Source organism: Pteronotus mesoamericanus, unplaced genomic scaffold, assembly GCF_021234165.1.
Source record: "Pteronotus mesoamericanus isolate MK-2021 breed Mesoamerican mustached bat unplaced genomic scaffold, CSHL_Meso_final scaffold_167, whole genome shotgun sequence".
Lineage (NCBI taxonomy): Eukaryota > Metazoa > Chordata > Mammalia > Chiroptera > Mormoopidae > Pteronotus > Pteronotus mesoamericanus.
Genome location: NW_026555308.1, coordinates 9,431,385 through 9,445,439, shown reverse-complemented (window position 1 = coordinate 9,445,439; position 14,055 = coordinate 9,431,385). Strand labels below are relative to the sequence as shown.

At 38.2% G+C, this 14,055-nt stretch overlaps 1 protein-coding gene across 4 annotated transcripts in view; it reads left to right on the top strand.

The window, feature by feature from the left end:
• ZC3H7A (zinc finger CCCH-type containing 7A) overlaps nucleotides 1–14,055 on the top strand; it is a 32,973-nt gene that overhangs the window by 6,723 nt on the left and 12,195 nt on the right. Inside the window, exons 2-12 of one of the 4 annotated variants that reach the window (XM_054589583.1) lie at nucleotides 3,924–4,025; nucleotides 5,080–5,119; nucleotides 6,982–7,179; nucleotides 8,121–8,279; nucleotides 8,541–8,621; nucleotides 8,715–8,753; nucleotides 9,408–9,441; nucleotides 9,928–10,211; nucleotides 11,163–11,370; nucleotides 12,492–12,556; nucleotides 13,419–13,605. In XM_054589583.1, coding sequence (XP_054445558.1) covers nucleotides 3,958–4,025; nucleotides 5,080–5,119; nucleotides 6,982–7,179; nucleotides 8,121–8,279; nucleotides 8,541–8,621; nucleotides 8,715–8,753; nucleotides 9,408–9,441; nucleotides 9,928–10,211; nucleotides 11,163–11,370; nucleotides 12,492–12,556; nucleotides 13,419–13,605 — 1,363 coding nt within the window. In that variant the 5' untranslated portion in view covers nucleotides 3,924–3,957. Of the gene's footprint in view, nucleotides 1–3,923; nucleotides 4,026–5,079; nucleotides 5,137–6,981; nucleotides 7,180–8,120; nucleotides 8,280–8,540; nucleotides 8,622–8,714; nucleotides 8,754–9,407; nucleotides 9,442–9,927; nucleotides 10,212–11,162; nucleotides 11,371–12,491; nucleotides 12,557–13,418; nucleotides 13,606–14,055 lie in introns of those variants that run through there. The other 3 variants (XM_054589587.1, XM_054589585.1, XM_054589586.1) reach the window with 3 other exon arrangements.

The window sequence follows — 14,055 nt, the reverse complement described above, 5'->3', positions numbered from 1 at the left end:
CTTCCCCCAGTGGTGCCATCTGAAAAGGCTAGTGTGATATCGAAGCTAGGAAATTGACATTGGTACTGTTAAACAAGTACAGACCTCACTCCGTTCTTACCAGTTTTTACATACACTCGTGTGTGTGTGTGTGTGTGTGTGTGTGTGTGTGTGTGGTCTGTGTCTGTGCATACTGCGCCCCATGCAAAGATAGATTCATGTAATCACCACCACAATCAGGATTCAGTATTGTTCCACAGACTGTCTCTGTCAGGACACAGAAGTGACAGGTAACAGTGGTCAGTTGCCCGCAGGAAGGGCAAATGGGTGGTTAAGTGACAGAGTTGGGAGGAGACATTTCATTGTTGTAATATTAAAATACTATTTTTAAAACAGTTTGTGATGTCTGTGAGACAGCCAAGTAGGACTATCATATCAGTAGACAGTTTCAACCTCTGCCTGGAGATGGACTAGGGGGTGTCAGGAGCCTAGATGAAGGTTTTTAACATCTGGGCAGAGTGTGAGGTCCCTGAGGGGAGAGAGGGGTTGGGAGTCAGAAGAGGTCTGATGAAGCCCCAGGGCTCTCACAGGTAGAGGTCCGCTGGAGGTGGAATCCCAGTTTCAAGGAGGACGCAGACCCGTGTCGCGGGCTGCAGAGTTTGAAAAAGAAAAGTAGCTGTGGATTAACTTTATAAAATTCTTTCTCACTTCAAAATCGAGGCCAGATTTTAACTTGATCCAAAAAAAATAAGGTGTTGTATAAAGCATAGGTCTTTTTTGTTCTTTCAGAATGGGAGGTAGGGAGGAGGCTTATTTCACAGGTAAGACTAATTTGTGGTGAAAAAAAATCAGGCCATTGGTTGCCTGGGGCTCGGGTTGGGGCAGGGATAGGCTGAGGAAGCGGCAGGAAGAGTAACTGACAGGAAGGTCTGTATCAAGACTGGGGTCTGCGCTACTTGAGTGTCAAAACTTGCCTTAAAATTAGTGCATTTTACATTAAGAAACTTCAACAAATGTTGAACTCTAGGTTATGATATGTATGCTTTAGTTGTGAATTATAATTGATGAATTAAATATAACTCACTTTGCAACTTACCAAAATAATGTGGTTTGGTGGAAGGACAGAAGGATGGGCAGATGGATAAAGACAGCAGATGTGATCAATGTAGCAAAACTATTAACTGTAGCCCTGGCCAGTGTGGCTCAGTTGGTTGGGCATTGCTCTGCAAAGCAAAGGTCAGCGGTTTGATTCCTGGTCGGGGGACATTCCTGGGTTGTGGGTTTGGTCCCTGCTCTGGGTGCATGCAAGAGGCAACTGATCGATGTCTCTCTCACATTGATGTTTCTCTCCCCGCTTGCCTAAAAATAAATAAAATCTTGTAAAAATATTAATTGTAGAATTTAGGTACTGCGTAGGTATATGGTGTACATTGTGAAAAAAAAATTTTACTTTATAAAAATTTGCATAATAAAATTTTGGGGGAAAATTATAGAATATATAAATATTTTGTCATGTGTTTAAGTATCACCTAGTATTATGCTCCTAAATTTTTAAAGATTAAAGGAGGCATATATTTCATGCTATTAAGAGTCTGCATCTGATTTCCTCTTAATCACTTACCTGAGTTGTCAGCTCTGTGCCACCTGCCCTTTGTCCCTAAGAGGTCTAGGTTCAAGGTTTCCCTCCACTTTCTGGGGAATTACCCAGCAGTCCCTGGTTAGTCCACAGATTTACGTTTTTGAGTGAACGTGAGTGAACGACCTGGGCTGGACAGAGGTGGGGAGAAAGGTATGTCATTCACTGAAGAGAGGGAACGACAGTTCTTATACTTGGTGTCTTTGCTTTTGTCCCAGTCCTTCTGGCCTGACTGCCATGGAACCCCAAGTGCTGCTCTGTCTGGGCGCCTTTGAGCTCTAAAGTTCTGACTCTTAAGTTGGCCCCGCTTTAAATAAAATAGAAAAAAAACCCCAAAAACAAAACCCTTGGTGGTCCATAAAGTCATCTTTCCAACGAAGGGATCAGAGGCTACATAGACTATTTTTTTTAATACTTAATTTTTATCCCAGATGTAATTCAAAAAAAGTTTTAAAAGAATTCAGTGAAAAGGCAGTGTCTCACCTGTTCCTGCTGCTGCTACAGTTTTTTGTGATTCCATCTGGAATTTTTTTTTTAAACAGACAAACAAAAAACTAGGGTCCCATTGGGGACAGTTGCTCTTTGCCTCTTCTTTTATTCCCCACAGCACCATCTATTCCCCATTTCCTTTTTGATAGACATTGAGTTAATTTGCAATTTTATTCTCTTACAAATAGTGCCTTCTTAAATAACTTCATACATACAAATATAAATAAATTTTTTTAATCATGGAAATGGTCAGACCTGTACCAGGAGAAGGGCAGGACTAACCCCCACATTCCTCCCCATTGTCCAGCGGGGACAGTTACCCATATTTTTGGCACCTTGCTTTCATTTCTACCCATTCATCCCCCTTTAGGCTAGACTATCTTAAAAACAAATGCCAGAAATAATGCTATTTTACTTCAGTGTAACAGGCTTTTTAAACTTTTTATTTTGGAAAAATTCAAACTTACCAAGTAGAGTATTAGAAAAAAGCCTTGTACTCTCGTTATCAGTGTTTTACTTTTTCATCCCCACCCCAACTCCCCTTTTTTATTTGCTGGAGTGGTTTAAAGCAAACTCAAATCCTTTCACATGTAAACACGTCAGTTAAGTACCAGCTTTTAAGTATGAGATTGAAATATTTAGAACTGACAGGTTTTTAAAAGACAGAAAGAATTAGTACCAATTGTCAGCCTTTCGGGCATTCCAACCTTCATTCTCCCCCCCTACACTTTGAAAAAGGTAGATTTAAAAATAAAACTACAGTAGTAAGCGATAATGAAACTAAAAAATTTCAGCTATGTATCTGAAACGTGGGTGCAATTTCCCTGTTGCGTGGGTCCAAGTACATGCTTTATGTGATAAGATGTCTTCTTAGGCTTAGATCTCAGTGGCTCTCATCCTGGGGTGATATGCCTCACCCTCTCCCCCTTCCTTTCCCACTCTTGCTCCTGGCAGCCTTACACAGTATCTGGAAATATTTTTGGCTATCACAAAGGGCGGGGGAAGGAGTGCTACTTGCATCTCACGGGTGGAGACCAGGGATGCTGCTAACATCCTGCAGGGCACGGGACAGCCACCATTCCCCCCCAGCCGCTGAGCTTGAGAAACCCTAGTTTAGGACATTGGGAGATGCTCTTTAGTCACAGATCTCTTCTCTGTGGTCCTCCTTTAACTTGCTGGGAACTGCCTTATATTACTGGGTTTAGATACTAACGATGGCACATGTTGACATTTGCCACTGTTACATGGAAGGTAAACCCTTAACCTTCCAGAAAATTCCAATTGAAGTAAATTTATTTAGAGTATTTATTTTGTCAGTTGTATCAACAAGGATCATTTCAGGAGTTTTTGTAACACAATAAGTGTAAAGGTTTAAGAGTGTGCTTGAACGTCACCCTCCCTCGGGGGCTAGCGGATGTGAAATCCTTCATTTCTGGAGCACATCCAGAAGCAAAACAAGGCTGGACTGTTCTAGTGGCAGTGTACGTGCACGAATGGGAAAGGAAAAAACAAAACCTGAAGCTGGAGGAGAGGACAGAAATGACTTTTTCATGGGGATTATTTTAGAGGAGACTTCAAAATCTGCATGGGTGTTTAACTTTACTAAAGGAACTAAAAATCTTTGCTATGTGAGCTGGCCAGTGGGGACCGCACAGATAACTTCAGGGATGGTTCTTGGCTTCGAGGACCCAGGAGTCAAGTCAGCATAGATGGACATGTCTACAACAAACTGTGTGACAAGACCTCAAATGATGGAAGTTTCAACAGGGGTCCAGGAGCCGGGCTGTGTGATGTAATTTTGTGTGTTCTTTCTTTCCAGCTCACTCACTAAGGAAGTGAATGTGTGGGATAACATGTCCAGTGTGTCCGAGGAGAGACGAAAAAGGCAGCAGAACATTAAGGAAGGGCTACAGTTTATACAGTAAGAGCTTAATTAATATATGTGTTCTCATCACCTACTGACTTTTTATATTTTCTTTCTTTGTTTTTTTATTAAATTTTCAGCCAAGGATATGTTCACTGACATTGGGTGGGGGCCGGGGGACAGGGAAATTAATGCAAGAGAAACATCGATTGGCTGCCGCCCTCCCTGCACACACCCTGACAGGGATTGAACCAGCAACCCAGATGAGTACCCTGACTGGAAATCAAACCCGTAGCCTTTTTGGTGCATGGGATGATGCTCCAACCAACTGAGTCATCCAGACAGGGCCCAGCTTTTTCATGTGGCTATGCATTTTGCAGAGATGTAGAAATCTCTAGTCATGTATCTTAAGTCCCATTAATTTGGGTTAGAAATTGTTATTTTGTTCGAGCAATAATTTTTGCTTTTGTACATTTGATTTCTTTGTGTTCCAAAGTGCATCATACTGTCACTGATTTTTTGGGCCAAAATCCTTTAGGATCCCTGAGAAGGTTAGACTGAAGAATTTGAACCTAATCTCATGAGAACAGTTCTGATAAATGAAAATGAACATCTATAAACACATAAGACTTTTGTGATCAAGTGTTTCTGTCGAGAAGCTCAGTCTCTAACTGACCTTTGTAAGGCATGTCAGGGACCAGACAATTCTGGCTTGGGTGGATGTATCGATGAAGAAGTCCTCTCTGTTCTTCCTGGGAAGGAGATAGCCTTTTCCTTATGCTATAGATATTGGATCAAATCATATTATTGGTTCTATACTACTTTAAAACATTTTTGGCATGTGAAGAATTAGGCCTTTTCATACCAGTAGGTTTGAGAAGAAAATGTACTTAGTCAAGAAAGGGCAAAGGAATAATATTAGGGTTTTTTTTTTTTTTCATGACTACAGTTACATGTGAATTACAGTAGTAAAGGAGAAGTAGGTAGGTCTTTAAAATGTGCTTAAGCCAGCGGTAAGCTCATAGATCCTCACATTTAAGATGCCTTCTGGATGAATACAGTTTGATAAGAGCCTCATAATTAAAATAAACTTCTTTCTTCTTCTTCTTAGGTCACCGCTGTCATATCCAGGAACACAGGAACAATATGCGGTAATGACTCCGGGAAGGTTGGCTTGAAAGCTCTTCAGTAGCTTGTGAACTATAAATATATAGCAAGGGTTGGCAAACTATGGCCTTGTTGACCAAATCTAGCCCACTATTTGTTTTTGGAACACAGCCACACATATTTGTTCCTGTATAATCAATGACAGCTTTCACAAGATTTGGTAGTTGGGACAAGAGACCATATGGGCCACAAAGCCTAAAATATTTAGTATGTGGGCATTAATAGAGAAAGTATGCTGACCCTCATATTTAGGACAACATTGGCTTTTTTGACATACTTGGACAGTTATCCTGTATTTTCTTTCTTCTGTTAGTATAGTTTTGAATTAATATATCTTTTGAGCCCCTTGAAAATTACTTCTAGCCTACCTCTCATTTCACCAAAAATAATTGGGACAGAATATATTGAGAAGGAGAGTGCAGAGACTCTTCTGCTTTTATTTAGGAGAAGAGAAGTTCTAACAATAGTAAAGGGTTACTGAGTGATAAGAGCCAGTGATGAATCTACTAGTTATAGAGAGAGCTCTGTCACCGGGTCTTAGAGTACAGGTCCTCATCTCTACAGACTGTTAGTTCACCTGTGGTTTTGTGTCTCTGAGGGTTTTGGTGCTTCTAATCGCCGCTTCTCTGTCTCCGCCTCTCCCTTTTTTCAGTCTCTCTCCTTCCCTCTTCCTTTCATCCCTCTCTCCAAACAGATGTAGAATCATAAAATATTATGGCTACAATTCACCTGGAATAATCCATTCCTCTTATAATTGATTTTACAATCCTCACATTTAAATTGGAACTGGGGTTAAGTGGCATGTCACAAGTCACCTCTGTTGTTAAAGATTGATCTGTCCTGTTTTCTTCACTACTTTTATTAGCTTTGACCAGAATTCATAAAATGAAACAGAAGACTTTAATATTTATTTGATCTTGTGATAACAAAGCACTTCTCAAATATTAAAGCAGTGAGAGAAATCACAAAGGAATCTTTTTTTTAAAGATTTTATTTATTTATTTTTAGACAGAGGGGAAGGGAGAGAGAAAGACAGGGACAGAAACATTAATGTGTGGTTTCTTCTTGCTGGGGACCTGGCCTGCAACCCAGGCATGTGCTCTGACTGGGAATTAAACCAACGAGCCTTTGGCTCACAGGCCGGCGCTCAGTCCACTGAGCCACACCAGCCAGGGCATGAAGGAATCTTTAAAACTTTTCTACATACCTAAGTATTATGAATACTGAATAATAAAAAGGTTTATTAAAGAAGTAAGTGACCTGAGCAAACAGTCACTTCATAAAAGAGAAAATACAGATGGACCATAAAAATGTGATAAAGTTCAACCTCTCTGGTAATCAAAGACATTAAGAAAAGGAACCGTTTTCCACCTAGAAATTGGTAGAGATTTTGGTGCAGACACACAGGTGCACACGTGCTACTCAATGGTGGTGGGGACGCTATGAAGGAAACCACTAGAAGTATTTGTCGTTACTGCCCTTTTGGAAGGCAATTTAGAAATACTAGTCAGAAGCCTTAAAATTCTCATTCTGTTTGACCTAGAGTTTGCACTTACAAGAATTTATCCCATGCAAAAAGTTGGAAATGTGGACAAATATTTACAGGGTGCTTTTGCTGCATATTTCTTAATAATTAAAAGTGGAATTTTTTTTTCTTGAAAAAACAAGCAAGATGAAACCTGCATTGAGATTGCAATGACTTTGACCCAATTTCACAATTTCTTAACAATAGTGATTGTTACTCTGCCACATTATTTCCTCTGGAGTTTTAGGTACAAAAATTAAAATTTATTTATACCCCAACTTGTTCCTTAAATGGTTTCAGGTGGTAATTTTCTTTTTTTAGGTATATTTACATGCTCTTGTGAGAAATCTTTTTAATGAAGGAAATGATGTTTATCGAGAACGTGATTGGAACAGCTCGATAAGCCAGTACACAGAAGCTTTGAATATAGCTGATTATGCAAAGTCTGAAGAAATTTTAATCCCTAAAGAAATCATTGAAAAACTACATATAAATCGTATTGCTTGCTATTCTAATATGGTGAGTTATGGTTTTTAAAACAATGTTTCAACACAGAATGTTAATAAGTTGATTTTCTAATTTCAGTTTTGAATAAAGATACTATTAACTGCTTTTAGAGTTGCCTGAAACTTTAAACAAAAACCAGCTTTGCACAAGTGTTTAGCGGTTTTAAAATTAATTTGTTACCTGAGTAGGACTTTCAGTGGGGTGTCGCTTATTTAAAAAACAAACAAACAAACAAAAACAGCCTAGGGAGACAAGATGCACGTGTTCAGAAATGAGTGTGTCTATAGGTACTTGTGTTGACAGTTCACTTCTTCATCAAGAGTCAGTCCTCTTAGGAGCTTCTTTTTTAAGCACAAAAAGTAGCCTTCAAACAATTAACACAAGCTTTCACATATCTATAATTAAAAATTAATATTTTGCTGTGTCTGTAATTTTTATTATGAACATTCAGTAAACAGCCATGAAAATAAGAAAAGTACCCATGTTGTCACCTAGTTCTTTGTTAATGAGCACTCATTCTAATTTATTTTGTTTTGTACAATGTGTTCCTTTGTCATCATCTAGCTGTTCAGGAGTTATATTTCCATTTGGCATTTTAATGAGATCCACCAAGGGGTAACCTACAGATGGGAGGAGAAAGGACAGGAGGGTGATACCTTCAGGCATCCATAATGTCTAGAAAGCTTGATTTCTTGAAGATCTAAGGCCTTAATGGCCAGATGTTAACATTTGTCTGATCTGGGTGGTGGGTACATGGGTATTCATGATATTCTTTCTCCTGTTGTGTATTTGAAATTTCATAATGAAAGTAATTTTAAGAAAAATAATACTGCCAACCTTGCGTTTAAAAGGATGGTAATAGCCTGGGGTCTTATGTGTTTGCATTTACAGGAAGACAACAGTGCAAGAAATGAATTGTTTGATTTCTAACTTTATTTGGTCTTACACACCAGGGTTTTCTTGATAAAATTGTAGAAGACTGTGATAGAGTCCTCACTTTAAATGCCAGTAACTTCAAAGCTCTGTATCGGAAATCTAAGGCCCTAAGCGATTTGGGAAGATACAAAGAGGCTTATGACGCAGTAGCAAAATGCTCCTTAGCAGTGCCTCAGGTATGGGATTTGAATTTTCATTCGTTTACATCATGACTGTTTTATTACTTCCTTGTGGATATATGGCATTTAAAGAGTTATATTTTACAGCCAGCCAGTTAACTTGCTTCACTTGGGACTAACGGCTCATGAAGCAAGTGTCTTGACAGAATATAAGTTATAACTTACAGTCATATAAGTTTTTTAAGTTATATAGGCAAAATTTTGCCTATTCACAGTAAGTATAACTCTCCATTAATTATATATTCTCACTTTTTTCAGGATGAACATGTAATAAAACTAACTCAAGAACTAGCTCAGAAATTGGGATTTAAAATAAGAAAAGCCTACGTTAGAGCCGAAGTAAGCGCGTGTTCTCTCCATCAGGTGTTTTCATTTTATTTTGTAATTTGGAGGCAGTTCTGATTTTAAGTTTGCCTCTTTGTCTTCTTTCAGCTGTCATTAAAGTCAGCTCCTGGGGATGGGACTACCAAGGTAAAGTTATTACTTCTGTAAGAATCATAATTTAAAAAAGAAGAAAAGATAGACGTTAGCAGTTTTGCTTTCAATATTTATAGTTTGTGTCTATTTTTGAGACTTTTTAATTTCTCAAACACATAATTGACCAGAGTTTCCTGTCTTGTAAAAGGAAAGCAGACAGCTTGAATAATATCTTTTACTTTTAACCAGCACTTCCTGAAGTCCGATGGAGTATTTTACAGGGTTTTCAGAGATGTTAGGTTTTGTTAGAAAAAGTAGTTTAAGGCTGTATGCTGATTTTGGGAGTCCCTGGGAGAAACACAATTAGCAAGTCGTTTTTTCAAAAGTAAGTCTTTTTGGAGCTGTTGGGGTGCTAATGGCGCTGTGAGTTGGGGAGGGAGTGGTGGGCAGGCTAGTATCTCTGCAACTGGTATACCCCTGATCCTTTGAGAATTACTGGTCCATAAGAAACAAGTGGTGGTACTGACAGGTGAACACTGTTTAACACCACATATTACAAACATTTACACATTCCATTTATTTATTGGATCTTAATTGGCAGTCACATTTCTTTGAAGATCTGCATTGGTTTCTTACAGTGAGTTTTACAGATTGCTTTATAGTTTAGAATCCTGAAAATACTGATTCATTATTTGGTTTAATTTCTAGGCTTTGAACTGTTCTGTGGAAGATATCGAGCCAGGTATGTTATTCCATGTTATCTTAATCTGAAAAGTACCAGTTTTAGACATTATATATATGTTATAGTTGTCAAATGAGGTTACTATGTGGTTATTAGTATGAAAAAAAAAACAATTTTGAAAACCATGTTTGAGCTTATGGATGTGCCGGCATGCGATTGATAATACTAATAATCAGTAAGTCATTGCGTGCCCGCTGTGGCCTTACTGTCATCTATAGCACCGGCCTAAAGGGGCCTAGGCATTTTGAGAAAGAAGAAAATGTTTTCTGAAATGAACATATCTATTCCTGGGTAAAACAAATTATTTTTAGAATTACTTTTACTCTTTTATTTGAATTGTTTTTATTTGTTGTATTTTCATGTTTTTATAATAGCTTTTTATAACAGCTTTCATTTCCTCACTTAGCTCTTTATTTTCTTTTTGTTTATTAGCATTAGTATTATGTACGTACACTGAAAAGGACTACATTTCTATCTGTGTTACAGATTTATTAACTCCAAGGCAAGAAGCAGTTCCTAGTGTTTCTATACCTGCATCCAGTTTTTCTCACCAAGTTGGAAGTGAGCTGGCCTCAGTTCCAGTTATGCCCTTAACTTCTCTTTTGCCACTGCAAGTGGAAGAGAGCTCTCTGCCATCGACAGTGTTGGCAAATGGAGGAAAGATCTCCTTCTCTATGCCGGAAGCTTTTTTAGATGATGGAGATATGGTCCTTGGAGATGAAATAGATGACCTCCTTGATTCAGCACCTGAAACTAATGAAACTGTTATGGTAAAGTTCAGTGTTACTTCTTTTGAAAGCAGGCTTAATTAAAAAAATTTAAAAAAACCAATATAACCTGTTAGATATTTTCAGTATTGCCTATAGGCTGAACTTTGGGTTTCTTTCTTTTTTTCTTTTTTCTTTTAAAGACTTTATTTAATTTTAGAGAGAGGGGAAGGGAGGGAGAAAGAGAGGGAGAGAAACATCAATGTGTGGTTGCCTCTCACATGCCCCCTACTGAGGACCTGGCCCGCAACTCAGGCATGCGCCCTGACTCGGAATCAAACCAGCAACTGTTTGGTTCATAGGCCGGCACTCAATCCACTGAACCACTCCATCCAGGGCTTATTTATCTTTAGAAACAGGGGAAGAAAATGAGAGAAACATTGATGTGCAGGAGATTCATCGATCGGTTGCCTCTCGCATGCCCCCATCGGGGGACCTGGCCCACAACCCAGGTGTGTGCCCTGACTGGGAACTGAACAGTGACCTTTTGGTTCACAGGCTGGCACCCAGTCCACTGAGCCACACCAGCCAGGGCTGAACTTTGGGTTTCTTATATTCAAAATTAGTTTTTGCCTTTCTTGGGTGGTAACTGGTTAATTTGGTCATTTTTGAAATAAAAAAGACACATACTATCTAGTAATTAGCCAATTTTTCTTCAACTCCTCTTGGAATCACATTTACAGAATGGACAAGAAGGCATTTGATATATAAGAAAATAAGTTTTATGGATAAAGGACTTCTCACTCCTCAGTTCTATTTAAAATCTAGGCTTGAAAATAAATAAACCCTATAGCTTAGGTTCCTCTACTGAGTCTTCATTTTGCTTTCAACTTTGTTATAGAACATATTTACCCAGTGTAATGATTTGTTTTCGTATGTTAATATTAAAAGCAGCTCAGCCAAGTTGGACCTGAGTTTCATGAATTGTCATCAGACCTTTAATTTTTTTTCTAGCCGTCGGCTTTGGTCAGAGGACCCCTCCCAACAGCCAGTGTCCCCCCCGCCATGCCCTTTGCGGCGTCTTTGTTGGGCGCCCTGCCCGTTGGTGCGGGGTGTGCCCCCCCGCCCTCCTTCTCAGAGTTGTATCCACCTCTGACCTCATCCTTAGAAGAAGATTTCTGTTCTTCTTTAAATTCATTTTCAATGAGCGAATCCAAACGAGGTAAGAATTGAGCCGTTTGTATAAACAATTGTAGTTCATTTTCTAGAAATGACAATTTATGGTCGGCAATTATTTAACTAACCCTAGAGAGTTGGTACTTGGATTATTTTTATTGTAGCTGAAAATATAAAAACAAAACCTTTAATTTTAAATTCACCTTGACCTAAATGTGCCATTTTGGAGATTAAGAAGCAAAGGCAAATAGGAATGTACATGGCACTTTTTTTTTTTTAATAGGATGGTTTGTTAAGCTGGGTGTTTTTGTTTGGGGGGGAGTAAAATGCCTTTTAACATTTTCTCCAAGAAAGGTGTATCCCACCTTAAATGGTCTTTAAGACAGGTTATCCTTTTAAATTCTGAAATAAGCATATACTTATTTAAAACTAACTTAAGATCAGTGTTCAGGATGATAATCATTAGATCTATTTATTTTAGGCTACATCCATTCAACTCAAAACTAAGCTATGCCTTAGTTTTACAGGGATTGCTGATTTTTTAATATGACTCCTGTTTTTGTAATCCCAGGGTTAATATATACTTTCAACAATAATGATAAAAAACCTTCATGTTTCTGAGGCATTTTTGCGTGGTCAAAGGGACAAAAATAAAACTAGTTCATTTAAACATTGACAACGGAAGAAACTAGTATTTGTGGGAGACAGAATGGAAGGGAGAAAATAACCGAATGGTAGATTAAGAAAGAGGAAGTAATTGAATCTTACTAATTTTCTTAATGTTATGGTGAGCTCTTGCTTCATATTTTCAAAAGGAGAGGCTCTTTTCCCATTGAATATGAATTATTGTCTTAGCCTTTTTTTTTTTAACTGTCTCATTTGGTAGGCCCTGCCTTAGCCTCTATCTCTGCAAATAGCTTTTCATTTCTTTTTTTTTTTCTTTTTTTCTTTTTTTTTATTTTTGGTCTAAGGGTTTTTTGGTGTCCTTGGTTTCTAGAGGAAAGGAAAACCTCAATATCCCTCTTTGAGTGTCAATCATGAGCAAGAAAGCCCCTAGGAATTGGGATGGAAAGGAACGTGGGGAGCCATAGTCAGCTACTAAGCCCTGATGTTCTTAATTACATGATTAGAATGAAAAGGTCTGTTGAAGTTTTTTTATTATTTTAGATCTGTCCACCTCAACTTCTAGAGAGGGAACATCGCTTAACAACAGTAATTCTTCCCTTTTACTTGTAAGTGCCACTTCCTCTTTTGTAAATACATCAGTTAAATTGAAAATAGGTCTTTTACTTAAGTAACTGAGTTATTGGAGTGACTATGACAGTCTCCCTGACATTTTGTGTGTGTTGTGGGAAATAGTGTTAGAATAAGACTCTTCTGGAACATCCAGCAATAAATGCTCTGTGTTTAAGACTGGATCTGTCATAGCAGAATAATCACTATTGCAGACAGTGTAAGAGGCTTTAGCACAGAGTAAACAACACAAGGAAATACAGCTGACCCTTGAACCACATGGGTTTGAACTGTGAAGGTCCATTTATATGCATATTTTTTTCAGTAAAATACCTGTACTGTTTCTGAACTGAGGTTGGGAGTCCACAGATGTGGAGGGCTGACTGTATGCATTGATCTACGCCATTTTAGATAGGGACTTGAACATTCTCAGATTTTGGTATTCACAGGGGTCCTGGAACCAGTCCCCTGAAGATACTGCTAGACATTTGAAATCTTTGAGAAGTCAAAAGTTATATGTGGACTTTTGACTGCATGGGGGTCAGCCCTGTAATCCCCATGTTGTTCAAGGGTCAACTATGTAAGATCAGGGCATGTAAAATGTGTTTGCTTTGAAACAACAATTACCTATTACATTTAAGAACTCATGGAAAGTCAGAAGTGGGGGAGGGGCGTAGAGACCCAAAGGGAGGAAAACATGCAAAGAAACAGTGTGTTTAAATAAAAGCTGGTTAGGGACAGAATAGTAACAACTTCAGTCTGTGAAGAATGTCTTGTTTTTCAGATGAGTGTTTTTCCTGCTTTAGTTATAATGCAATCAGTATTTGTTGGCTGTTTTTTGTTCTTTTATTCTTCTTGCAGATGAATGGACCAGGAAGTTTGTTCACTTCTGAGAGTTTCCTGGGAATTTCAAGTCACCCTAGAAATGACTTTGGAAACTTTTTTGGAAGTGCAGTTACAAAACCACCTTCATCAGTGACCCCAAGGCATCCCCTTGAAGGAACCCATGAATTAAGACAGGCTTGCCAGATTTGTTTTGTAAAATCAGGTAAGGACCAACATAAAGCAGTGGATAGTATTGAACTAATAACCTGAGAATTCTTAGGAATTTGTAAATATATGTGACAAACACCAGCTATTGTGACTTTTTCAATCCCTATTTAAATTCTTTCTAAACAAGCCACAGTTACTGATTTGGGGGCTTTGGAATCTAATAAAGTCTCGGCTCTTATTTGATATAATTTTATTTAAAGAATCATATGGAATAAAAAGTTTACCTGATTTTGAAAGGTTATTGAGATATTTATGAAGATGTTTATGTTCTAAATATATGTTTAAGAAGTTGGTGATTTTCAAATAGAGCAAGAGCTAGAAAAAAGTGTAAGACCAGTATATGATACAATGTTTATGGAAATTAAGGTAGTCTCTGTTGGTTTTTTTCTTTTCTTTACTCCTAAATTAAGTGATTTAAACACAATTTATCCTGAATTCTCAGGTG